Here is a 27936-nt window from a genome sequence, read left to right as displayed (position 1 = left end):
TTAATTACATTAATATACCTACGCATAACGAGCGTAGGTGATTATTATCGTCGGTGGGACGAAGAATGCATCGACCGAGACTCGACACACGAACGAGCGAACGAGGACTTCGCGCATTCCAAACGAACGAGCAAGAAAATTTGACAGTTGGTGGGCATCTGGCTTCTCCTTTCCTCTTCGATGTTAACCGTGTCTACCCACGGATCGTATACCGGGTGTCGCGTGGGTGTACGCTCGTGCTGTACGCGTGCACGTAGTGGGGATCCTCCGGTACTTCACTGGCTCGCATGGAAAGGAAAGGAAAAGAGTGGTGTACCTACAGCTGTGCCGTAAACGCGATTATGTTTCGTCGCTGGCAAACCCATTCAGTGCTCCTTACGGCACGAAACAACTTGGTACTGTCGTTGCAAACGTTTCCACGCCACGCCATTCGACTGCAGTGACTCCGGAATCGTATCCGGCTGCGGAGAAGAGGAAATCGCGCGCGGATGCGCTCCAACAGCCCAGCTTTAACCACGATCACGTGCACGAGCAAGTCTCGTTCTAGAAAGTGTTTGTTTTCGGCGCGGAGAATTAGAACCGCGTGTGGACGCTGCTTCCGTACCACGGACGGTTCCGTGCCAGTTGTTACGACGCGATAATGTGAAAATTATTCCTGATACGCGCTACGCTTCGCGTTAGGCTCCCGTGGATACTCGAGTCTGCTACTCGAAGAAACAAAAAAGAAATAAAGATAAAGAAAAAAAAGGAGGAAAAAAGCGACCGATCGAGGGTGCACGTACGATGCAGCTGTTTCTCCGTGGGATGGAAACATTTGGGTGAGTTTGATTTGAAGATCGACGCGGTTGCATCCGTTTTAAAATCGCGCGAGAGTCGTGAAAAACGAGAGTCCGTGTAAAATGATATAGATAATCGATGTTGAATCGCTTTGCACTTGCAAAATACTAAGACGCATTTTTCCAACCCGATAGCCACGCGAAACACGGTTTACGGCTTCGTAATTCGCGTTGTAAACTCGTCTCTTAGAGTAATGCAAAGGTGGTCAATATTTATACCCTGGCAAGGAAGCCTTGAAACTTTATCAACGGCAAACGCGTAAAAATAGAATATTTCCTGGCATGCTGGTCGGTTCTCATCCTCTTACATGAGATCGGTCTAGTTTACCGTGGATGGCTGTCACTAGTCGAAGGAAGCGGATCCGCTAAGTTCTCAACATAAATATGTATACCGAGCTCTGATCTCTGTTCCATGATAAACCAAGGAAAGCACGAAGGGTTATTGAAAACAAGCATGCAATTACGTTCTATCCGAGCTGCGGAGCCGGTTTACTCGATATACGGCCAATTAATCTTTAATTGACAATGAAAAACGTTAGAAATCGTAGGAAAACGTTACGTAACACTGGCGAACCGTACGACGGGAAATAAATATCGCGCCGTTTCCGCCTTTGCACTTTCCAAGATGCTTGGTGAATAGCTTCGCGAAGCTAAAAATCTCAGGGAAAGGTCGACGAAACGCGACGACAAAGGGAAACGAGAAGGGAGGAGAGAAAGGGAGCGGATGTGTGTGCCGGGGAGAAATAAAGCGTGACGTTCTTTTAATGGAAAATGCATGAACCTTTTTATTACAGGGTTAACGAGAGGCCGGCTACGAGAGCGTAGAACAATTTCTATCGTTAGAATTGTAGGACGAAGCAGGACGACGAAAACATTCCGTGTAACCGAGCCGAGATATCGAAGACATCCGTACGCGTAACGAGCATCCTTGCGTCGTAAAACGCTGTCCACGGAGGAAATGGTACGTAAATTACCTTGATTCTCTTTTGTTTTGTGTTCGAACGGGTTTACTTCATACACGACCGTCGTACAATCGTAGCGGAAGCGGAGATAAAGCTTGTTCTGTCGATCTGTCAGCCTATCGATAAACATTTTCCGGCGACTTTGGATTAGACCTCGATTCGGAAAACTCGCGGCTAAGGAAAAACAGTACGAGAATATTTTTCAGCCGTATCTCGCCTACCATGACTAATTGACGGATAGACAGGCAAAAGCGGTCGTAATAAGTTACCGTGAACAAAATTGCAGATTCAACAAGTAGCGCGTTTGCATACCGATCGAAATATGTAGAGAAGGCCGGTGTCGCGTGACGCGTTTCGTGAAACTGTTCGTTCTAGACGGAAGAAATTTTTCGCGTGGAAGCGGGAGGATGGATCTCTGAAAACGACGATTTCTCTCACATGGAATAGAAACCACAGAAGCTGATCAACGTCGGCAGAGTCTCGTTATTTCATCGAGCCACGCAACATCCATGAAGTAACGCGTGTGCATCGCAGTAGAGGCGCAGCTTCTTTCCTTCGATCGTAAACCGCAAAAAACCTGTACGCGGTAACGCATGGTGTTTCGAATGTACACGAAGAAACTAAAGAAACGATATCATTTAGAATCGAGTTGACGTCAACGTCGAGTAACGAGACTCACTAGCCTAATGATGGACTTCGTTTCAATCGTAAAAAACATGCAAATGCGATGCGTGAGGTCGCGAAAGGTTTAGGAATTCGTCGCATCGCAAAGACCCAGAGATACGTTTAAAAATCAATGAATAATCGATGCTCGACCCTTCCATCAAGACAAAATCCAAAGCGTTAAATAACGGGTCGCGAGCGAACGGAGATATTCGCGGCATAACAATTGCTAACCGACCGAAGCATTCCAGACAAAGCGATATACACGATCGATCCTAATGGAACGAACGAACGTAACAGTCGTTCCGTGTGATCGATCTCGGCGTCCATTTACGGCCGCACGATCGTCCACTGTCACCCCCGACAACCCATCTCGCGTAATTAGAATGCAGTGAGTTAAGAACGATTAAAATACAGGTAGATAGACGCGTTGAAACGGCCGCGGACTGTCGTATTAGCGCGCTACACCTACATGTCGATGTCGTACGTGTCGCAAGATGGCCGGGTCACTGCCTACATGGTGACACCCACCGACTTCTTAGACACGGAGCCTTCGTGGCGCACAACCGACTCTCCTGATTATAATTTACGTCGATTAACAGTTACGCGAAGCTAATCGTCTGGAAAAGATTACGGGATTCGCTGTCGTCGGAAACGATCGATCGGTTTCTATTCGAATTATTCGATCGATCGTGTACGATTCGGTTAATGGAAAGACGGAGGAAATTGCGGAATTCTACGACAATAAATTGCCGCTACCGTTCGATACGGCCGATTTTTTTTTTCTGTAACTTATCTGTCCACTCGTGTGAATCCGAAGAACGGAAATGAACTCGAAGATTCACGTAGCTCGATGGTTCCCCTCTCTGTTGGAACGGAAGACGGTGATCTACGATCTTCGTGCCTGTCGCTTCAAATATGCGTTTAAGTAGATAATAAAACACACGTTTCCTCGGACAGCGAGCGTTCATTAATACACCGAATCTTTGTTTTTCAGGATGGAGGCACATACGCGAGGATGACTTAACGATGATCGTAAAAAGTGGACGCTGGTAACTGATTTGCAGAAGCGGAACCAGCGAGAACGATGGTATACAGAGGCAGTTTGCAGACCGACGATCCCAGGGATGCACCGAAGCTGGTCAGAATGTCACCGCTAAGAACCAGCAGGCCAAATAATCCTGTGTCCAATTCACGAGCAGCTTCCTCCGTTAATAGTCCGATATATCACGGTCCGTTTGTGCCAGCAATCGACGTTCATCGAGCTAAATTGATCGATGAAAGACGTTTGGCTCGTGAAAGGGACATCGCAGAGTCCATGCAGAAGGTCATTATGAGGACGACCGGTGTTAAGGTCGGCGCGCCAAGGCTACGAAACATCAGTCAGATACGAGACACGGTGTTCGTCGATCCGGCACTGATACCGATGGAAAAAATCGGTCGAACGGAGAAAGATCGACCGAGAACTATCGCCATCGACGGTTCCAGCAGATCGGCCAGAACGCAGAGCTCTATGTTGGCCGATTTGAAAGATTTAGAGAGACTGAGAAACACGCCACCGGCTCAAAGGTGTCCCAGAGTGGCGACGAAGAACGAAACGAAATCTTCCCCGTCCAACAAGAAGACGGAGCTTTCAAGCTCGGCAAAAATTCGATCGGATATCTTCAAGATACAACAGATGTTTCAAACTCCTGATGGCTCCCCGAGGACCGGGGTGAAATGCTCCAACGAGAAGAAGCTCGAAAAAAGACACGAGATGGAAAAACTCGAGAGGAAGGCCGGGGCGGAAATTAATAAAACGAGATTACTCGCACAGAAACTGTTGGAGGCGTCTCGAAGTAACCGGGAATCGCTGAAGGATCGGTACAATAACCCGAGGAATGCGTCGAACCTGAGAGCAGGCAAGGAAGTTAACGGCAGGGTGTCGAGTAAAGTATCGCAGAAGAATAACGTGGATTCCAAGCAACCAGAGAAAGGAAAAAACCTCACAGTATCCGAGGAAGTGCATCCACGACCTCCGGTTCGACGAAGAAAAGAGTCAAAAAATAGGCGTAGCAGCGACACGCACGTGAATGCCACTGCTGCCGACAATACCGTGACAAACGATATCGTTCCAGAGGATTCGAAGAATATCACGACCACGGAGAAAGAAACCGAAGCATCGTCGAACGACGACGATCGTTCGAACGTCGCTAGTGCCACGGGAGATTCCAAGATCAAAGCAAAGGAGCTCGATAGACCGGACATCCTGGACGGTCTATTGAAAGAGTCTGATCAGCAACTGGCAGATCTGAAATTGGACTTGCACGAGAGAAGAAGATCACGAAGTCATTGGCGAGGGTTCGTGCAATCGATGAGGCTACACGACGTTGAACTCCATTCGGACAGCGAGGATCAGCGAAAGGGTGAGCGAGTCGATGTTTGCTCTCACTGTAGATTAGCTATAACTTCGGGTATCCGAGTGGCAAAAGTTTATTGTTGTTAATGGATAAATGAGATATTTGACTCCTTCGGAATATTAATACAACGCGTCAAAGATACTTTACGATAAAGAGACTCGGCTTTCGAAAATCGACGATAATCGATGCTCAAATCCATAACAACCTTAAATTTTATCGTTTCACTCGTCTCGTCGAAATTTCCTTTGACAGTCCTTAAAAGAGCATTCGAGTTCGTGTATAATATCAATGAACGCACACGAACCCGATGTCAACGTTAAGTGAGATTCATTGAAATATCTGCTGGTCATTTTGATGATCCCCTTTGGTCACGTCCTTGCGTTGCTTAAAGGGTACGTTTCATAAACCGGTAGATTGCATTAGCAACGTTTGCCGAAGTTTAAAATTACAACCAGCGTAGCCATTAATCCCTTAGCTCGGGGCACCCCTATTTTTAGACGTTCGTGGGGACCCTTTCTCGCTCTTGTTGCTAGTGCAGGTCAGGGTAGCGTATCCCTAATAACATATGTCCCAACATATGGATTTAGCTAGGATGAACAGACACGCCAGATTCTTCGCTTTTGTAGCACAACTCGAGAACGACGACCGTTCGAGCTTTCTAGCGCTGTTCCACTTTATCGGCTGATCGTTTCTCCGTGTAATTCATCGCGAAACAAGAGGAGCGCACTCTCGAAAATTTCAAATTCGCCTATTCCAAAGACTGATCGTGGCGTGCAACGTTTTTGATATGCCGTGCGATCGTTTTACCAATGATTAGAGGTTGTTTCCTCGATTCTCACGGCACAAATCCACCGTGCGTCTAATTTCTCTCTGGCATCGATTCCGGTACAAGCCATTTACTTCGATTCCGTGATGAAAGTCTCGAGCGGCAACCGACCGTTTGCTTTTTTCCTTTCGATGCACGATGATCCTTATCTGTCGGTTATCTTCTTTACACGTGGATTTACTTTGTCTGTACTTACACGCACGAGAAAAGAGGCTGGTTCTGACGTTTTTCCACGAAAATACTTTATCGTGTTACAATTTCGGGCTCGCTCGTAAAACTCGACGAGAAACGGATTAGGTTTAGCGATGCTCGCTTTTCGGGAGAAAAAAGAAACCTTACGAGGAAGTCTAAAATCTAAACCACTCTGGTTTCTTTTACCGTTTCGTAAGATATAGTCGATAAATTACAGAATTATCGTGACGTTAAAAATGAACGAGTAAGTAACACATCATTTTTGCGTGTCGTGTTAAATACTTTTTCGCAATGCTTTAATTCCATACGTCATTCAGGTCGAACGTGATTGCACATTTACCAAATTAACGAATTTCTGGTGCGCATTCACGCGAATGAAATTTCAGAAATGAACGTGCGCAGTATGCTTACACGTATACGTTAAAGGAGCCTGTGAATCTATTAAAAGTCCAATGACACGCGATCGATTTGATTGCCTCGCCGAGCAACGCTTTTACCCGCAAACCTTGTTCTACACATCGGTATTTACCTCGTCTTGTCTGGCTTTATAAAAATGATTACGCAAAAAGTTGTGCCGACTCGACGGGTCTTGCGTACATGTAATCTTGCGTCATAATCGCGAGGGACGCGGGAAGCGATAAACGTTTACGAAACGTTCGTCCTATGAATCGTCGAACGAACTCTTGCGATTTCCCCTTTTTAAGGGTTCTTTCGATTTCGTTCCAACAACTTGCGGAATTTCTGACGAGTCCATAGAGACAGTGACTGAACTCAAGGTAAACGAAACGCAAGGCAAATGGAACGTAATGCAAAAAGCACGCCTGCTGACCATCAATCGCCGTGAGCAGATTACAAATCATCCTTGCGGCGATCGCCGACCGGAAGAACGGTAGATATCTGGAGAGAACAATAGGCCGCGTATTCGATAAAGATTCTATAGACGAACCGATCGATCGGTGTGCATCGATGATGTGGCTAGCTGATGCGCTCGAAATGCTCAGGCATTCTAACTGCACAAGACAAACCCACGCATGGGTGTATATAGAGGCGGTAACGGCCCTTGCCCTTGAGTCTACGCCCTAATATTGATCTAGCGTCCTTCCTGCCCCTCCATGGTGGCCCATGGTGTGCGTACAATGAAACGCAGGGTTCTTCCCCTCGCCCCTCCATCAACCAGCACAGCAGACCCATCAATGCCGCCGTAAGTCCGGCGTATGGGCCGATGTTGCGCTCCTCCAGTGCAAATCTAGCTGTCAAACCGCTAGCATTTTTTAACACCGATCAAATCGATACAATTCGCGTTGTTCGTGCGTATCGGTATCTTCTCATCTTCCATCTGCCTCGTTTTATCTCGTTTTTTCCCCTTCCTTCGTTCTTCGTCTTTCTAAGTATTACTTCCGTTCTTGTCCAAGTATCCTTTGCGGTTTCGAAACGAGCGACCATCGATGTATGCTCGTCTAAACATTCTTTTATTTTGCCTCTCGTTTAACCGTGTCGTTTCTTAACCGTGTTGTGAGTTCTACGTGTTGGGGATCGAGTACCAACCGCACGCGTTCCTCCAACGAGGCCGGTTACACATTATCGAACTTGGTCGATACGCGCACGCCGTTCCTCGTCGTATTCCTCTTCGTCCCATTCCGGCCTGTCGTCGACGTGCCGACCAGCGTCCTCCGGGCGTGCCAAGTTGTTCAGTGCAGACGCGATCACGCGGTCGGATGCACACGCGAGTCTGTTGCCTCCGGAGATGGTGCTCTGTGACGTCTGCGACAACAAAGGTGAGAGATCTCTTCTTCGATAAGCATGGTAACGCGGCCGTGTCTTCGGTAGAGCGATTTTAGCGAGCGAACGCTTAACCTTTCGGTGAAATTTGACGAGCTTACGTAAGGTATCGTGCACCGGTACGATAATCTCGCGCATCGTGCAACAACGCCAACATTTTTATAACAGACACGGTTAAACCGCGACCGCGTAACCGTGTCTTCGTTTTGAATCGACCTAGATGATGTTTGTACATTTCACGTGCGTTTTTCTCTATCGGTATTCGTGTCGCGATGTTCGTTGTCATCCAATTGAAGTGACACTCGGAGTAAATTGGCACGAAGCAACGTGGTTCGAAACAGATCGATAAGAATTCCCGTGTTCTTGCCGGTACGCTTCGTGTTTTCTCAGCAACCGATATTTGTTGTTCGATCGTTGTTCAATGAAGGAAGGGCATCCCGCTCCGAAAGGTGAGAGAAATCTGTGTCGAACTCCGTGGTAAATGCCTGACATTTTCACCCCGGCGCGTTCAACCGCGTTTACCCGTTCCGCAAGGCGCCTCGACTACGCCGGTTCGCTCTTTTGTCCGCCGAATTTTTCTCTCTTTACTCAGTTGCTACGAATGCTAAAACTGTACGCTGATTGGAATAACCCAAGCTTAAAATGTCAAAACTTTTACAAGATGCGGCGTGTTCTAGGAGTTGGCTATTTACGAACGTTCCATTTGGCGAATTGACGTTTTTGCATTTTGCATTTACTTTACATTCTGATCGTTTAATAATGGATGCCACAGTGCATCATTGTACACCATACTCCTCGCTGATTTTTATCTCAGCCGTTTTTCATTCTTACGTTAGTATACTTTCTACTAATTTTCCGGTATGATGATAAGATCAAATCTGTTCGGTCGTAAGTCTGAAATAATCGTTGTATTAATAAAATTATGTTACTCGTTTCTGCTTCTACTTATTTCTATAATTAGGCTGAAACGCTTTATTAATAAAGCGTTGATAGAATTCCATATATTTCATTCATATACAACTTCGTCAAACATCGAACGAAATGTAATATTCGTTTTGTACGTTTCGCGTTGTTAACAATTTCGAATAGTTTGCAACTACTTGAAATAGACTGGGAATATATTTCATCGATGATTCTGTTGCGCGAACATGCCAGCGACTCGCTATTGTATATACGTAAGTACACCATTGGGCGTGCCATAAATTCCGTTCCGAGAAGAGTCCGATTAAAACGGCAGACTAAGCGGCTCTGAAGATTACGAGGACCCGACTCGGTGTAAACAAGCCTCGTTATGCACTTAATTACAAGCACTCAAACTATACGAGAGCGAGCGAGCGAGCGCGTTTGCTGACGCACGAGTGTGCGAGGTTCGTTCGGCGACTGTGCTCCATTATTCGGGGAAGTTTTCTCACGCTCGGCCTTCTCTGTCCGAGCATGACTTACTGCAGCTCGGGAAACACGGGAAATTGCTTTTCGAACATTTTCGAAGAATCCTACCCGTTTTCGGTTTCTACGAAGGCAATCTGTTTCGAATTTAGACGTCTCGCTTGAATCAAGAATCTGCGGCGATTTCAGAGAAATCGCTGACTTTTGTTCGCTCATTCGGAAGATAGTAAACCCTCGTTTACCGCTATTTATACTCGAGTGCGATAATGTCAAGCTAATCGATCGAACGTACGCTTTGTGCGAACGTTCTCCATTTAACAGAGCATGAACCTTAACGTTAAAAATCGCTCCTTTTTTTTAGTCTGAACGTTCATCTTTTGACTTTTTGGAAAAACCGAAACGATTTCGGTATAAAAATTCGGACGATTTATGTAGCTGAAATATCAGACGAAAGATCGTACTCGCAGAAAATTACTTGCATGCTTGATTACCGTACATGATTCACGGAGAAAATGGGACGACGCCGGAAGATAGAAAAAGTAGCCATTGTTCGTTGGGAAATTAAATGCGCGTTGGTCGTTGTGAAGGCGACTGACATCGAATCGAAGCAGAATGGCGTTTCACCAACAGGCGCCTGCTTATCTCGTTTTATTCCATAGGAAAGAGACGTTATCATGGAAAAAATGTATGGGTCGTGTTATGCTACGATGTCTACGTCACGGTATATGCCAGCAGCGTGAAAAATTGTCATTCTAACTCCGTTTAAATCGCGTATGAAACGAGTATGAATTACGTAATTCTTTTTATTTTATTTTGAAAGAGGGGAACTCACTTTACTGTGTGACGAACACACGAGATAAACATAATAAGCTACAGAGTGATGGCACGTGACGTGATGTTAATTTATCTACTTGTACTTCGACTGCATTTATTTTTCCCTTCTATGCAGGACTTTGGAATCAGATCTAAAACAGAAACAGACAAATACTTGAACTTGTCGCGAACTATCTGGTATCGTATAAATCAAGATTTTACGATTTTGTCATTGATACATAGTCCTCGAAAAGAACTATTTACGAGTACTTACTGCACTTGAAACAGGTTCTATTGCATTATCTAAAACTCAATCTGAAAGAAATATATCAAACACATACGCACAACATACGAACAGTGTTCCAATTTAATCTTTTAACCGCGTTAAGACGAAATGTTTCAAGTAATATGTCAAATAAACGATTCTATTGGATATGACGACATAGTTCGTCATGAAATAACGTCGTGCGGATATAATTACCTCGTTACCAAATGTAGCTATTTTAACATAGGCGAGAAAATATTTCGTGGTTAAGGAGTTTGATATATTAAATACAAATTGTTTACGATAATATGTTGGACGTAGCTGAGACCGTAAATGATTGAGATTATAAGTTTCCATATATCTATTATAATTCCACAAAAAGTATTAGAAAGATTTCATCGCGGATATTCGAGCGAATGCTACATGAAACGTTGTACGTGAGAATCCGAGAGAGCTCGCTTCGTTCTTCGATCTCGTCGCTCCGCCCTCGTGAGCCCTCATCGTTATCGCGTTCAGAGTTTCATCGATCGATTTCCGTGTTTTAAAGAAACATGAACGGGTTCTTTGTTCGAGCAAACACAGTTCACGTCCCACGTGACATTGTGATTCGACTGACGTCACATGTCGAGTTACACCATAGGCCAACAAATTGCCATGGTAATAGAGTAATTCAATTCTCAGCGACCGTCAACCCTGAAATTATTACTTATAGCGTATTCCTGCAGCGACGCGGAGCTTAATTGACGAAATTCCAAGAAGGCAGCCAATAAGATGATTCCCATAGGGAAGAGACACGGCGTGTCAGAGACAAGAGTCTCGCGTGACAGTTCGTCTGTTGCAACAATTGACAACAGCGAAGAGGGCGATTTCGCTAAAAATATAGAATCTTTTAGAGTCACGCAACGAGTAATAACACATCTCCCGGTGTGCAAAATGGAAAGCGGACAATTGCTTAATCGCGTGCTCCGTTTGGAAGAATATCCGCGTAAACGAGGGATCGAGGATCTTTTGTTCATTAGGAACAAAAGAGTAAATTCGACCATCGTCGACCGGTTCTCCAAGAAACGTCGGGGTATTGTGTCCGACAGAAAACTTGATGATTGGCTTCTTTCTCGCGAAGTGAAAGGAAGTTGAAAATTTGGTTGCTCGAATTTCTACACGAACTCGAACGAATACACTTTCATATAAAACAGAAAAAAAAGGGATAGAAATCGATTTAGCAACGCTCCAGCTAACCAATTAAACAATCTGATTTCAAAATTCTCTTCGTTAAAAGTTTCAATTTTTTAACAAGAAGAAGGTACATTCTACGGCATAATACTTCCTCGATAGTCTCGACCTTGCATAATCAATTGTCGTTCGAGTCTCAAGGAACTTTCGCATATTCACGGGAACACCGTTATTCGTTTTTTAACTGGAACGGTAATCGTTTAGTATCCAGCGACGCGTTCTTATCGATCGTTCGTTGACCGGATGCGAGCTACGAACCGTCGAGTTCCGTCTGATTGAAATTCGGTGTATAAAAGATAGTACTTCCTGTCGAATGATCCTGTTCTTCAGTTAGCGAACGTTGACACCAGCGTTTTACAGCGCTCATGATCGTAGCGGCCACTTAAAAAGCATTGTGCTCGCGCGCAGCATGCGCCACACTTCTTGAGTCTCGTGCAACGCGTTTTCTTCCGTTTCGTTCCCTTCCTCTTCCTGTCTTCGACCGGTCTCTCTTTCACCTCTCTCTTCTTTGTCTCGTTCGTTTAGTTCATTTCGCGCGACACTCTCGATTCGAGAGCCGCTCATAAATATTTAAGTAATATTTTACCGCGTCGACTGTAACGGTGTCGCGAGAAAGCTCGGGACTAGAACGGTCGCGAGATAATTCGTCCGGAAACAGGGAACGAGGTATTCGCCAGGCATTTGCGTCACGCATCGTGCACCCGCACATAATTTCTGCATTCTTCGAAAGAACTTTTACGCGTTCTTCGATCAAAAATGGCCACTTTCGATTTTCACCCAGTCCAAAAAAACGCCGACTCGAATGCACATTTCGATGCAGACAAGCGGTCGTGCGAAAAGAACGCGTCAGAGATTGCGCAGCTTTTCATCGTTTCCATCGTTTTCATCGTTCGTAATTAGTGCAATTAACTTTTTATAATTGCAAGATCAAATAACAAGTAAATAGAAAGCTGGAATTCGGAGCGTTGTGTGAACGTTCGCTACGTGACGTTCTATAGAAACATATCGAAACGAGCATGAGATTTTTGACAGGATCGGCTTTCAAACGAGAGAATAATTTCTATTTAAAATACTTCCTCGTGGCTATAACTCGATCTCGTTGAGGAATCAGCGATAAAGAGCGGTTTTCCACGAAAGTTTACCTTCGGTGGTGGCTGTTTTGATGCGTTACGACACGCACACGCGAGCCTGGAATAATGGATATTTTATTACCCTGCTTTTAAGCTTCGTGACTATCGTTACTTTCTCATTAGTGTTCGGTGCAATCTCCCGTTGCAAACGATACTTTTTTTTTTTACTAATGTCGAAACGTGGAATAAACTTCGCGCCGTTCCTTGGCTTAAGGTCAAAGAATAATAGTTTCACGATGATCAAACCTTGTACTAAATCAGCGTTAAACTCAACTTCGCACTCTACCGTTCGATTCGTGTTTTTCGTTGCAAGTCAAAAATGACGCGGAAGAACGTATGGACCCTGTGATGGAACATTCTTACGATCATAAAGGACACAAATGAAATTATGAACGACTAATGTATCGATTTAAACGATAAAACGTTAACAGGTTCGATAATGGACAAACGCGGGGCTATGTAATCGCGGTAACGGCGGCAAGTTGAGAACTCCTTGCATAATTGGAGTCAACGATGCGTGCCGAGTGGCCTCAGCCATTGTCTGCATACAGTTAGTCGATTATTCCGCGGACAAGTTCCGAACTATTCACGCTGTCGACAAAACTGGTTGCACGAGTGACATGGAAACGGAGACAGCGTGTCGCACCTACGATATCTATGTAAATCGATTTCTATTTCTCTTGTTACGTTTATTTTAACATCCATTTCTCTCTAACTATTCCCTCCGAACCATTCTCCAACCGTATTAATAAAGTGAAGCTTCCAGAGATTTCGATCGTTTAATATTGTAGAGCACCTTTGTCTTGGAAATTAAGCCATTCACTTGCATAATAATAGCGTAATTGGCTTTCACGGGTTACACGGCTGTTCTATTTACAACGATAGTTTTGCTGCTACGAAGAAACTTTCTAACGGAGCTATTTCCTACTGCGTTCGATCTATCTTCTTTGCGCGAGATCGACGAGCGCAATTTACGCAGGAATCTGGAATTATCGAGGTCGAGCAATGGGAGTCGATATAAATCGATAACATTCTATCACTAGAAAATACACTGAGATTAAAACAGCCAAAAGTCGTATTATTTTTGCAACGTTCTCCAGTATCGCTTATGCTATGATGCGCATCAAACGTTGACACGTTTCATACGATAAAATGAACGCAGCAAACGTGCAGCGAACGTGCGGCATGTGATATCCATTATCAGTGACGAGTGGCATCGCTCCTATAACGCGTCATTGGCCTTGCGCGATGCGAAAATACCAGTAATACGCAAACTCTCGAGAACTGTCTCTCCTCCGCGAGACCCATGGTGAGACCGGAAGCGTTTGAATGACGCGCCCTTCTACGCGCGTGTAATGCATATTCGAATTATGTACACATCGCTACCGAAAAGCCGAGAATCGCGAAGAAATGACGAAATCAGGGCAGATAATCGAAAAGGAAATTCGCAGACACTCCGTCAGTCAAGCGATTAAAAAGGAATTGTATCGTAGTGTGCCTAAAACGAGAGGAAATTGCATACGAGGAGGTGTGGTGTTTAAGATTTTTCAGAAAAATCGTCTAACCGATGACGAAACGTTCGATATTTTTTATCAATGTCCCTGGAGCGTAGTCGAGATTCCAAGCGCATTCTCTTTCTCTCTTCCCTCGGAAAACGGTTCTACCGTTTACGCATTCCTCACATGCACTAGACTACGCGTTTTCAACTGTGACTGAGTATACCTTACTCGTTCCTCTCATTCTTTCTTCGTTCTCTGTTTTCTTTGTTCATTTTTGCGATTTCCTCGCTCTCCTGCCTATCTCTCTTCTTCAGCCTTTATTCGTCTTCCTCCTGCGTCGACGTGTACGAGAAAAATATTTACGCTCTCGCCGATCGCCAGCTACTTTGGGAAATCTAATCGCTACAGCGATGATAACATTTACTACAAACGTTGAAACGGTCTCACGACCGAGTTTGATGTACGAGATTGACAAAACCTTGATCGATCGCCAGATATGGCGTTTACGTCTTATACATCGTACGTGTAGTAGAAGTATCTGTTAATTTATCTCCTGGATCTTTCCGATTTATAAGTTTGAGTTGTTTTGAGCACGGATTCGTATCTGTTCTAATTATATGAACTAATATCAATTGTGTCAAACACGGGATGCAAGATATCGATCATTTTCAATGACCGATATGGAAGCATATAAAAGATCGGGAATTTCAAAATACAGGGATTCGTACGAAAGTTCAATAGATCGGCGGCGCATAATGCCAGCGACATTTACATTTCGCCGATTCATTTCCAGACATAAGAATGTACAATTTTTTAAATCTGCGTTCTTTTATGTAATTATGCAAACGCGTAACGCTAAATATTCGGAACGAAAAGCCTTTCTGTATTCCTATTCAAAACTGTGTCACGATAGCAACAGTCGTAGAAGGCGTCGAGGCACAATGAGCCATAGGAGAAATATTCACTCAACTTGAGCTCACACGCATGTCGTTTCTTGTAAATGTAGTTTGAAACAGGTAAGCAAGTATATACAGTGTACATTCAAGTGTATGTCTGGTATATTTTGTTATTACGTGTGCAGTTGAGCGGCAGTTGTTGAGAATATTTCCAGAGAGAATTATGCAAATAAGGAATTACTTAAACGAAGCATGCATATTTCGTGTTACAATGACGAACAGATTTACAATATACTCTCTTAACAAGTTAATATATTATACATATATACAATGAATCAAATAAACTTTAATCACTTTACTCTTTAACCTCGCTCTATGCCACTATATCGTTTCTAAAACACACATCGCTCAATGCATCATTCCACAAGAATGACTCATTTTTCACACGTGTTTATTGCGTCTGTTACCCGTTTCGCGTTCAGATCAGAAGATCTGAATCTAATATAGGTCAATTCTGACCAATAGACGATATATACGTTCATCGTTGTTTTAACATAGTTCTTGTGAACTGTAAACAGTCGATCGTCTTTCCTCGACGATAGTTCTCTCACCTATGCACGGTAAGAATCAGAATTTGATCGACAACGTTTGAATTTGGCGGCTCGCTAGCATCTCGCTTTCACGCACGAGACACAGAAAATCGCGCGTACCGTTACAAAAACAATTTGCGAAGCTCGCGAACGATCGGGACTGGCGTCAGTACGAAGATTATTGAACTCTGTACGCGTCGGACAGTTACGTCTCTGGCTACGCGCGTGTCCACCTTCCTGGCTCAACTCTCACAAACAACGTACATTCACTTTATTATAGAAAATAATGCAACCCGCCCCGACCACGAGGAGCACGAGTAGAATTGTATGTAGGGTGTGCATGCAGCCGTGATGCACATCAATAGGTACACATACGCAGATTGTGCAGGGCCGCTGGCGTGTGTACGTTTGCTACGGAGAAACCGTTCACCAACACTCGACGAAGGGTTCCCACAATCAGTACACAATTGGACTACGAATGAGCGGTATATACGGTGAACGGAAAAGTGTTCGGAGGTTTTCTTTCTGAACGCTTTGATTAAACGGCGCATATCCACCCCGTGGAAACGACTGGTTAAAGTGGAACGAGAATGCGTGAAATATGAAATAAAATAAAATAGCTCTCCGAGCTTGTTGTCTCGGTTGTTGCGCGGTAAGTTTGCAACTTACCGGTTCACGTATACTGCGTGCCACTCCGAAATAAAGACGTTGGATCTGGTTCAAAACGAAATTTTTCATCGTTTATCGAAAAGAATATTTCAGACAAAAATATTCTGCATTTAAGTATCGTACGCACGGTGCATCGTTGCTTTGTGATCGTTCAAAATTCATAGAAAAATGGTGGGTAGGAATTGTAGTTGTCGGTTCGTCGCGTGAAATCGCACTGAAGGAAAATGGGAGTTCCTTCGCTAGTCATTGTCAAGTTATGCAAGGAATTCGTATCACGAAAAGTCCAAGGGATGAAGCACGCGCTCGATACTTTATTCCGCGTCACCCTGTATGCACAGGTACCGAGCTGCACACGTGTATACAGTCTGTTACGCACACGCACGTAATGCCTTACGCACACGGCTAACCGTAAACCTCCAGTCTTTCAGTTCATGTCGAGACCGCGTACAGTGTGGACTTCTGTGGTTTTTGAAATTCTGGTTCAAGCGTCGCGTCGCGTCGCGTCGTTCGGACATCGGTCGCGCTCGAATTTTTGCGTTTCCGGCTTCGTTCATCATCTATTTGTTATCACACCGTTCGATCTTCGACTCCGACATCTTGATAGCATGCTGGCGTTGATCCTTGGTTTCTGTTATTTCTACGCCGAGCTGCTTCGTTTAGAGTTGCAAATGCTCATACATCCGGAGGATTGCAAGCTGTCGAAGTTCTTGCTGTAAAAGCGAAGACACGAAGAGGAAGACGACAAGGCCTGTCGTGTCGAAACGTAGGACGGATTTATCTTGGTCGATGGATCGAGAAAGATTATCAGCGACATCAACCTATTGCGAAACGTGTTTGCTCCGCTCTGTCCTTGATGTTTTTCCGGCCAATCTGCTCAAAGCGGGTCCCACTTTTCGGTGCAATCGATACTAATTTCCACCAAGTTCGTCAATGTCGGCAAATTTTAATTAACGCTCCACGTACACACAAGCATTTCCCCGTTAAAATATTGATTTCGCGCACCGTCGATGGTGGGTGTCATTCCGCAACAACGTAACCGATAATGAACGCTGACTCTCGTTACTCGAGCTGCAGGACGTTAAAAATGAACGAGAAACTAGGATTTCGATAATGCGCGTTACTCACGCGCGGTTTACCTTGCTAAATCGGACGACGTGAATGAGCGAAACATGACACATCGAGGGAAGTTTTATCGATCGACACGCTGGATCTCTTCCAGTACCATCGTCGGATGTATACGCGCATAGTTCGCACGAATACCAGAAAAGGATAACGCGAAACATTAGAACGCTTGGAAAATTTTTTCGCTCGACGAATTTTCGCTTGCAACGCGAACGAAAGATTCGAGGATACTCTCTGTAATCTATGGAAGACACAACGACGCGAAGCGCAACGTCCGGTGTTCGGTGCGGAACGAAAAAGGCCTCGCAAAACCGGGCGCATCCGCAGATACGTCGACAAGTGAAAGTGCATTTTGTAAGATGACTGTAACTGCGGATAATGGCGTGTGCAGCCGCCACCGACGCCCCAGTATGTCAGCAACGATCGTCGTGGGCAACGGCGCGTTCGTCTCTTCTTTCTCGTCGTCGTCGTCGTCGTCGTCCTTATTGTCATCGTCGTCATTGTCCACGTTGCCCTCGTGACACGTTGCGGTTCAGCATGGATCGCCTGCAAGTGAAAAAACGACGCGCAGTTGCAAACGTAATTAGTCGATTTAACGTCTCGTCTAAGCTCAGTGACCTCGCGACCATGCTCTTCATCGATCTCGATTAATTATTTATGACGTTGACTTTCTTTCGTCACTGAAGAAAACCACGAGTTGGTGGTTATGCGCGTGCTTCTCCCAAGGTCGTTGCAGCTACTACCGCCCAAGGAGGAAGAGGAAGTCAAAGGGGCATGACCCTTCATGGAATCGGTGAAAGGAACAGGACTCGAACGTCGATCGTCTTTTGTAGTCACGTGGTTTCATCAACGACAACATGGAAACTATATTGAATTGTAATTGAAGAAGTTTCTAGTTTTCTGAACACATACGTACGCTGTCTTGTTTAGATTTCTAGAAGTGTCCGATGTAGATCCGATAACGCGATATCGATACGAAGGATCGTGATGCTCTTTTTTAATATTCATATCGTTCTAAACGTAACGTGACGATCGTTTTAAAAATAACGTTATCGTTATCGATATAATTTTATTTCTTTTTTTCTACGCCTTTTTTCTTCTCGATCAAGATTCAAATTTATCTTCGATAAATAACGATAGGTCGTTCCACTTCGCGCAGGCAACAGATAAGTGTTTCCTGTCGTTAACTCCGATGATTAAGAAGCCGTCTCTTTTCTCTATTTTTCGAAGCAATTTTTGATCGTCCTGTTTCGTTAACGAGCCTCGACGCAGCCAGTCGTCGGAAGATAACGCATCCTGTGGCTGCTAGTCATGCGAGATTTTCTTGTTGCTGTATTACAGACCTGAATTTGTGGAACAAGAGTATCAGTCAACGATGGAGGAAATTGAGAAGGAGATGTTCAGTTCAGGAGACTTCGGAACCTCAGGAGGCTCTGATACAAGGCGGAACGACCCAGGGGGTTATTCAACCAGTGAGGTCCAGCCCGACTAGCAGAGAGTCTTCGCCTGCTGCAAAAAGTCTTCAGGATGGCAGTTCACCGAAGAAATTGTTACAAACTAGCTCCTTAAGACTGCCAGGTAATTACCTATATCCTCCTATTTACTAATATTACTAATTCCAATTACGAATTCAAATAGAAACTAACATTCGAGCCTCGTTTAGGTACCACCAAGGGTATCGCTGATATTCAGCACGTATTACGAAGCAAATTCAGTAAGATAAACGCTGGCATCAGAAAGAGGAAGGCTCTGAGCGTGACGGAAGTGTTCTCGCAAAAGGATAACGCGTCGAATTTCTACGTGCCCAGTCCCTTGACCTCCTCGAGCAGTCAAAACTTTGACGGAGAATACGATTCTAGCGAACCGACTTCCCTTCCACCCTATCCTTTCCACGACAATCTCGAGACGCTGGCAGAGGGCAGCGTGCCAAATTCTCCGAATTGCAGCAGCCCATTGACCAACAACAACAAGACGTTCACGTATTCGCAGAGCAGCAGCGCTTATGATTCTCCGGTACTGAGTCACGATCATAGCCAAAAGGACGCGTACGAGAACGTATTGTACTCGAATTCGTCTCCCGGTTGTTGCCCGAGGTCTAGGGGAATATTACAACGGAGCAATTCCGAGAATCGTGACGCCGGCAGACAGCAGGATCACTCGTACGAAAACGTTCGTTTCCAACGAGGTCATAGGTCAGAACTGACACCATCCGTCACCCCCCATTCCGACAGGCATCTGGCAAGGAGCAACTCGGAGACGAGGGATCATCATTCGTACGAGAACGTCCACTTCCAAAAGAACTCGAAGCATAGAAATCAGTCTGACTCGTCGTTCGAGGAGATTCACATACCGAGGGTGACGCCCAGAAAGAGGGTGACCGACTTCAAAGTCGGTGGACAGGTGAACAATTACTCCAACGGGCCTGGTTCCCCGTGTATGAATAAAGAAGAAGGGCCGTCCAGTTTGGGAGCTGATAGAAGCCCTGGTAAGAAGACAACCAGACGAATGAACAGCAGAAGCGTCGCCAATATTCCTAGTTCCTCCGGTGCCGGTTTGAAGACCTGGCAAGTGAGTAAAGGACGACAAAAGATTTTTTATTGGTCGTTTATCATTCGTTATTTCTTCGTTATTTTTCACAGGGTACGCAAGATACGGACGAAGGCCTGAATACCGACTCCGAACTCGAAGACATCGACGAAGCTGGCGAGGGTGAAGAGTCGAGATTCTGCACCCTACCAAGGCCAGGCAAGGGTGGCGCGTCATTCACGATACTGACAGCCAGATTTCTAAAAGGTCCTGGACACAAAGGACTTGGTTTTAGTATCGTCGGCGGTACAGATAGTCCTCGAGGGAATATGGGAATCTACGTGAAGACAGTCTTTCCTAATGGCCAGGCTGCTGATCTTGGAACCGTCAAAGAAGGTACGATACTATCGTAATTGTCATAATTCTTTGAACGTCTTAATGAAATTATCGTCGATTCGAGATGAAACGAAACACTCTGTTCCAGGGGACGAAATTTTGTCGATAAATTCGAAACCTCTTCACGGTATGACGCACGCCGAAGCGATCGCCGAGTTCAAGTCCGTGAAAGCCGGGGACGTGGTACTACACGTTGGACGTCGCGTCAACAGAAAGAAACGAGACTCCTTGACATTACCACCTGCCGGCCCGGCACCGCGTCAACAAATCAAGTGAATCGTTGATCTCCTTCTATCGCATTCCGTGTGAAAATATTACGTTTCTGTTTCGTATCTAAGCGCTTCGGATGCGCGCGAACATAGAGTTCCGACTTTTCCAAGGACCATAGCCTATGTCTGCGAAGATATTTTCCTTTTATTAGATACTGTTAATGACGTGAGCGGGTCTGCGTTGACCCTGCGCAACAACGAACCAATCTCATTTTTCACCATTTTTTGGTAACCATCTCGGTTGTGCACGTGCGTTTCAGAATGTGTTCGGCATAGCATCGCTTCGTGAGCAGATATCACGAGGAAGATTACATTTTGCATTTGTTATTTTAGCGTTTATTGTTGGAGGCGCCCTGTGTCGAGGGTGATGCGATTAAAAAGTTGCGAGACGGTTACTCATTTCGGCGCCAATTCGTCGCGTATTTGAGCTTCGCGCGGCGAAAGCAGTTCAAAGCGGTGAACCGGAGAAGTGTACGATATACCGACAAGGCGGTGCTGTTGAAAGAGGCTTAAGCTCGTGTCTGTATCTGCGGAAGTATTTTCGAAAATCCAATGGTAAATTTATCGAGAGAGGTTCCTACTTTTTGCCAATAACAAAGATCCTATGATCCTTCGGATAGAAGAGGTAAAGCGAGACGGTCTCGAGGCGAAGATAGCCAACGAGCTATAGACAAATCAAAGATGGTATAATCTTATAATATCGTACTATTTACTCGTATTCGATGTATCAATATGTCTAATCTCGATAACGTTTAATTATTCTATTAATAATCACTGAAGTTACTACTAGCGTTATCAACTGTTTAAGGCTCAAGCCGCCTTCCTACTTTTTTCTCGTATTCAACTTTTTACAAGCATAGAGCGTATTTTTGTCAAAATTTATTCACGTTTTAATCCTCGCACGGAGTCTATTTTTTCAAAGTGATCTCGATGTTGGAATAACGAAACCGCGCGAACGCGGACAAGCGAAAAATCCGAGTCCTCCGGTTCGAGTAGCTAACAAATTACCATTTATTTTTGTAACGCGTGTGAGTCGTCATGGGAGAGAACGAAATCTGTCGCACGAAACATCGAACGTACGTTGATCTATCAACGAATCGAGAGAAAACAAAGCTAAAGGAAAACAAATATAAAAGAGTGATGCTCTTGTCGTTCAGGGGCGCTGCAATCTCTGAAATGGCCTGATCGAAGGGACGCGCATAACAGGATGTCCAATTTTCCACGTTGCCGCGAGCAAGGTTCGAATTATTTTTTAACTACCTTTGCATAGAGTAACGATGATCGCCCAAAGATGAAACCCAAAAAATATTTTTACTACGAGAAGAACGAGTCGTGTCAAACGGAGAAACGCATATCTATAGATTAGAGTGTGTGTGTGTATATATATATATATACACACACACACACACACACACACACACGTATGTAGAAATATATATTTTGACGAATCGAATGAGATACGTTTATTTTAAGGCAAAGAGATTGTTATTAGTATCTAGTCCATCTATAATATCTTCCGTTTCATCAGAAACATTTCGATTCTTTTCCTTTTCGATTCTTTCCTTTTACTCTTTCCTCTTATCTTATTATAGGTATCGATATTGGGAAAATAAGCGAGAAAGAAAAAAAAATAAATATATATATATACACATACATATACCTATCTGTACGGTGATATAAGTATAATTATATATTTCTTATATCGATTTTTCAAAGTGTAATGAAGCCAACGTGAGCGATCAATAAATTGGACTTGAAGGTATCGCCTGTCGGACGATGTTATTTCTCGATAATATATTTCATGACTGTGTTGTGTATCTATGTTGGAGAATCTGAGTCTGGTTTGTTGCCCGTGGAGCGGTTAATAATTTTAGAACGAATGCAAAAGCTTACTTATGTAAGATTCGAATTATTTAGCACTTTGATAGAACGATAAATTGGAAAGGAAAATTTGACCAAACGAACTTGAGCTCCAAAGTAATAAACAACGGCTCGAAATAACAAACGAAAAAAGATAAATTGGCACTCTTCAAACGCGACAATGAATTTCAATTTCTAATCTTCGTCGTTCATTTTCAATCTTTTACAAATTGCGAAATATTACTTATCTAATTAAATTGCTCGAGGTCGATAAAACTGAGTAAACAGAAACAACGAGCGGTTTCCTGCCTCGGCAATGTTCCTTCTCACAAAAACATATGTAAATATGCAAATTAACGAACGACTATACTTAGCAATTAGCGATAATTCTCAATTATGGTAGTAAAAACGATGTAATTTGTTATCGAAATCCCTTTGTGTTCATTCCTGGACAATTCACATTTGCCGCGTCAAAATTCTCTTCATGGAGATCCACAAAGCTGCAATGGCACGCAACATTCCTGAAATCGTGAAATTAACGTGGAAAAATTCATCTTCGATACTGTCACTCTCGTTCTCTTCCTTTCTTTAACTAAGAATTTCACTTACGTTAAAATTCTTTAACTAAGAATCCATATACGTAGTTGTATCAAGATCAAATCCACGCGCGCACACACACACACACACACATATTTGGCGAATAATTTTTCTTCTTCGTCTATCTAACAGATCGCCATAAAGTTGTTGTCACTGTAATTGAAAATCCTCACTGCGAGATCGACTTGGGCAAACGTAGACAGAATGAGACGAATGTATCGAACCGTTTCTTTTTGGCTTTATTAATTTATCCGTGTCAACGATATTACAGAGAACGATTATAAAAATGTACGTTCGTAATTTCTACCCTGTTGAATGACTGATCCTATATTTGATTCGAACACGAGCTAATATTCCAGCACAATCGATCGAAGATAGTATTTCCACGATCGATCAATCGATGATCTATTAAACTCGCGCGTACGACAAAAATGCCTATCTACTGTGCACGCGTGTTAGGCAGCACGGTTATCTGTTTTACGACAAAAGAAACATATAAAAAAAATTCCATCGCTCGATGGCGTGTGTATATCTGTTTTACGATACATGTGTGTAGATACAACTCGATGTTGTCGCATGGATGATACGAACTACTTGCAGGATATTACTATGTTTATTATGTTTTCTACTTACTATGCGGCATCCAAACTAAATAAATAGTTCGCATAATGGAAACGGATTTGCAGCGATCGTAATTGCATTCTCACGAAAAAGATTCACATATGGTCTTGTTTCACCTCTTCCCATTGATAATTGCGGATTATCGTCGTTTATTTCATACGGCTAAACTCGTCCGGGTGTATCCGGCGATCCTCGCAGAACCGCCAGCGTGTAGTTACTATTAGCGACACTTCGAGTAACAGAGACTTCGCGGAGAGAGGAAATGAGGTGATCACAATCGCGAGAGATCATTCAGACGGAGCTGATCAGAAAGCGGTCAGTCTTCTCGAAATGAACGAACGATATTACCGATTAATCTGGCAGAGTGTGTAGTCGTTCGTTGGTTAGTCGAATTTATCGGGAATTAATAAACAAGCAAGAGGAATAAAGAAATACGAGAGAGAAAGGAGGCAACGATAATAACTCTGCCTTAACTCGTCATGAGAATACGATCTACGTGTGAGATAGCCTAAACTCTATGTTTTAATTATAATCCTCGATCGATCGAGTCGAACGAAGAACAAACACGTTTCAGATCTCGTTCACGTGCTGATGAATATTGTATGCCCTTCCGCCTCTTCTCGACTCCTTCGGCACCACGGCCAGGTGCTGCGGCTCGATCTCCATTTGCTCGATCCTTCTATCGTTCGAGCTTTTCTCCGACGAGAATAATTCAGAGGGTTTCGAATAAACGAACGTCGTCTCAGCTCCGTTCGATTGGCCAATCGTAGCTGAACCCTTCAACACGTTGTCTTGCGCACTGAGCAGTTGCTTGAATCGTTCGTCGTTCTTCTCTTCTTGATCCCAATGAACTCGAGCAGACCTGGAAGTTGTGGATGGGATGGCACGTTGGCTGCTTGCTTCTTGATGATTGTTCCTGTTGGTCAGGTTCAGTTTTGGATTCAGATTAAGTCCAAGCCATTGAGAGAAGAGAGCTATCCCTTGTTCCGCGCTGGCTGAAACCGCTGCTATGAATTCCTCCGTGTTCAACGAATCCTCCTCGTCCTCTGTAGTCTCGGTGGTTTCCGTCGTCTCGATAGTGCTGCGAGGAAATTCCAGTTACGAGGAATTAACGATAAAAACGTTCGTAGTCGAGCTACGATGGCGGTCGAATACGAATGAAACGACACCTCGTAATTGGATACGCGTCTCGTGTATCGTTCGCCAAACAGTTTTCAAAGATCGTACTCACGCAGGGGCTTCGATCTGTCGCACCACCTGATTGAAATTGAAGCATCCCATGTGGTAAGTGGCTTGCGGTGTGCCCAGCAGTGCGGGCTCGATTACCAGGCAACCGTCGTAACCAGCTTCCGCCTGCTTAATCGACGTAAATTTCGCGCATATTTGCGCCAGGTCTGACAGAAGGTTCATGCAGGTTGGCCTGTTGGATGCGTCCACTGTAAAATGTCGTAAATGATACTAACTTCTCTTTGAAGCTGCCTAAATATAATAAAGGAATATTCGTCACATCTAACTGTAGAATAGAAAATAATTCTGTCATTCATTACCGATCTTAATGGTAGCATTGTGTACGGGATTATCGCCGTAGCTGAGGTTCAACGAGATATTCTGCTCCTTCTGCTTGATGTTGATGCACGCTCGACCATCCAAGTCGTCCACCACGAGACCACCACCGATCGCCGTCGTCAGATTTAGATCGATGCAACACAAACAATTGGAAGTTTGACAAAGACATTGCGACTGCGGCGCGGTTGATCTGCCCACGGCGTCCGGAATATCCCAGGAAAGTAGCGTCTCTGTCGTGAGAAAAAATACAAAGGCGCATCAGAGAAACTCGACAAGAGAAATGGGATCGAAACGAAAGTCGTCGATCGAAAGTCGACGAAAAATATCGTCCCCGATTTCCATCCACCAGTCGATATTCTCGAAAATTTCTCTCGGCGCGTGTTGACATCGTTTCGATTTCTCTACGCTCTACGAGCTGCCGAACCTTCCTCCGCCGAAAGGCTTTGTCATTCTCTTCTCGAAACGACAAACAAAGTGCGCGTACCGCAAAGTGTGTCGCGTCACACTCATGCGTCAGAAAGATGCCTCTATCCGCAAACTTTCTCGCGTTACTGGGACAAGTTACCGACATCTTACGATCCGCGATAGAAGATAAAACACGGAACAATGAATTCTTTAAGTTAAAAAAAAAAAAAAAACAGAAAATAAGCAGTTCTCGATCGAAATAACGAAACGTGAAGGCGATCGAGAGAAATGGCCGAACGTAGCACGCGCCATCGTGTTAAAAAGCGAATTATCGCAGAGGAGGGCCGCGATTGGTATGCGAACGTCGAACTTTTGTTTACCAGCGCGTCACGAACGTCGGCGTACGTATTTTCAGTCACGAACGTCGAACTTCCGACGTTCGTTGCTTGGAGAATGTCCAATGGATACTGCAAAAAACCGCGAGAAACGTTTCCACGAGAGCGTAACTAATCCGTGTTGCTCACCGAGCAGTCCAGCGGAAGACACCACGACGACGGCGGTGGTCAACAGCACCAGAATCGTGAACCTGACGGCCATCACCAACAACAGTTGTTTCCCAGATATTCGTACAGGGGCGATGAGTCGATTTTCGCGATGAACTATCGCTGGAAACTCGTGGACAGAAACTCCAACAACCAACTAGCAGCTGTCAAAAGGACTCGCGCGTCGAACAGGCCTGGAGATCCTGCCCAGCAAGGAAGCAGCTTAAATCTGGGCACAAAGCCGGGCGCGGGTCTTGGATCGGTGATCGGCTGGCGGTCGGCACGAAAACTGGCGACAGGATTCGCCACAGCGACGATGAGGTGCCACGCCATTGGCCGAGGTGCGGAGGTAACAACGGGCAAAGAACCTCATCTGGGTGACCGGGTGACCTCCTTCGGCAACCTGGTACCAGGAGAACTTACGCGACTGTCCTCTCTAGCGATGCTCGGTTTGCTCATTGGGGGGCATCGACAAAAACCACGGTGATCTTCTTTTCGTATAGTTAGGATGTCGTTCAGAGCATATCGGTAAAAGCAATCTCTTTTTCCCTGCGTTTCTTTCTATCAGAATTTTCATCGCCCCAACAGTCCGACGATTTCCTTCATTCGCTGCGATGCGAATTGTTTCTTCGGATTTAGCAATGGATAAAAGTGAAAATTCTCAATCAAAGTGGCAAAAATCAGATTTTTACCAATGCGATTGAAAAACCAAAATTTAAATAAGGATTTTGGTATCTAGATATTATAAGAATATATTTCTATACACGTCAATTCTCCACGAATGCATAAAGATCCACAGTCTAATAATAACGTCCGTTTTCTTTCCTTGCTTCTCTAACCTGGATCGTAACGAGCGTAATGACAGTAATATGAGATTAACGAGACCACGATCACCATACTTCTCCGAGTATTCTTCTTTTTCCGGTAATTATATTTTCATCGGCCATGCCTTTGACTCGTAATATTCCTGGCTTTCCCTGATCGATCGCGCAAATACGGAAATAAATAGATTTGAAACGAAAGGAGAAGGAAAAGCGTACGCATGGTTGGCCGCGGGCAAACAGAATCGTCGTTCCGCTTGGACACTTGGTGAATCGCGCCACATATATATTACGTATATGCAACTACTCTATATAATATATTTCGATATCGTTATTTTTTCGGACCAAAGGATGCAAGAAGATGAACGGTAGCGATACGTCTGACGATTTATTAAACGTCCGCTCGATACTTAATTTCCTGTTTACAAACTGCAGGCTGCTCCCGATTGCATTATGTTTTCGAAACGAACACCAGCATCCGAACAGATTATCCCTTGACGTTACGTAAAAACTCGTTTCCCTTGATGACCCACATATCCTCGGCGTCGTTCATCTCGTCGCACCTTTTAGAAGCCCAGAGGACCATGGACCCCATTATCTTAAAATACACCAGAGTCGAACGTGTGCATCCCCGACAATAATTATCCAGCCTTCCGCAACGTTTGACAGCCTGAATTCCATTGTGCAGTCTTCATACCGACGAACAAGTATTAACCAAGGTAAACCACTCCTGACCGCTACTTTCTTCGACCCACTAACCGGAGAAAGGCCCCATCTCGACCATCAAAACACGCTTCGGACTGGCCATCTCGGTTGATTTTATCAGCGAACGTTTGTCATCGTTTATGATACTTGAAAAATGTCACGATACCAACTTGATGGCTCGTGACTTTGCCAGGATAAATCTTCCGGCTGAATGGGTAAATCTTGGGTAAGTAGGTAAAGTCTATAAATAAGAATAAAGGTAGGAGATTCGTAAGGCTAATCAGTTGGATACGAGACCAACGACCAGTTTGAAGGTCGGTGAAAAGGTCCGATAATTGTAACGTGGTAAGAGCGAGTTGCACGCTGGACGA

General features: G+C 44.4%; 2 protein-coding genes across 2 annotated transcripts; one reads left to right on the top strand and one right to left on the bottom strand.

Annotated features, from left to right (window-relative positions):
- The first annotated feature begins 298 nt into the window (after nt 1-298).
- On the top strand, nt 299-22210 carry LOC117157626 (uncharacterized). Its single transcript, XM_076619571.1, has 7 exons — nt 299-818; nt 1631-1797; nt 3459-4866; nt 18599-18835; nt 18921-19825; nt 19897-20179; nt 20268-22210. Exons 3-7 carry the CDS (start codon nt 3549-3551, stop codon nt 20453-20455), a joined length of 2931 nt encoding a protein of 976 aa, XP_076475686.1. The 5' UTR covers nt 299-818; nt 1631-1797; nt 3459-3548; the 3' UTR covers nt 20456-22210.
- LOC143302876 (uncharacterized) lies at nt 22202-26516 on the bottom strand. The gene is made up of 4 exons (XM_076619574.1): nt 26022-26516; nt 25074-25322; nt 24758-24962; nt 22202-24607 (listed from the first exon to the last, which is right to left on the bottom strand). The coding sequence occupies exons 1-4, from the start codon at nt 26092-26094 to the stop codon at nt 24097-24099; spliced, it is 1038 nt and encodes a 345-aa protein (XP_076475689.1). The 5' UTR covers nt 26095-26516; the 3' UTR covers nt 22202-24096.
- Between the last annotated feature and the right edge of the window lie 1420 nt (nt 26517-27936).

The sequence above is a fragment of the Bombus vancouverensis genome, chromosome 6 (assembly GCF_051014615.1).
Source record: "Bombus vancouverensis nearcticus chromosome 6, iyBomVanc1_principal, whole genome shotgun sequence".
NCBI classification, from domain to species: domain Eukaryota; kingdom Metazoa; phylum Arthropoda; class Insecta; order Hymenoptera; family Apidae; genus Bombus; species Bombus vancouverensis.
This window is presented reverse-complemented; position numbering and strand designations above follow the sequence as displayed.

What these genes read in the sequence shown, in the direction of transcription:
- LOC117157626 (XM_076619571.1), top strand. Translation starts at nt 3,549, where the DNA reads ATGGTATACAGAGGCAGTTTGCAGACCGACGATCCCAGGGATGCACCG. An exon ending in CCGGTTTGAAGACCTGGCAA is followed by an intron (nt 19,826 to 19,896) that starts GTGAGTAAAGGA and finishes TATTTTTCACAG; the next exon opens with GGTACGCAAGATACGGACGA. An exon ending in TCTTGGAACCGTCAAAGAAG is followed by an intron (nt 20,180 to 20,267) that starts GTACGATACTAT and finishes ACTCTGTTCCAG; the next exon opens with GGGACGAAATTTTGTCGATA.
- LOC143302876 (XM_076619574.1), bottom strand. Translation starts at nt 26,094, where the DNA reads ATGGCCGTCAGGTTCACGATTCTGGTGCTGTTGACCACCGCCGTCGTC. An exon ending in GTCTTCCGCTGGACTGCTCG is followed by an intron (nt 25,323 to 26,021) that starts GTGAGCAACACG and finishes TTCTCACGACAG; the next exon opens with AGACGCTACTTTCCTGGGAT. An exon ending in CAATGCTACCATTAAGATCG is followed by an intron (nt 24,963 to 25,073) that starts GTAATGAATGAC and finishes GACATTTTACAG; the next exon opens with TGGACGCATCCAACAGGCCA.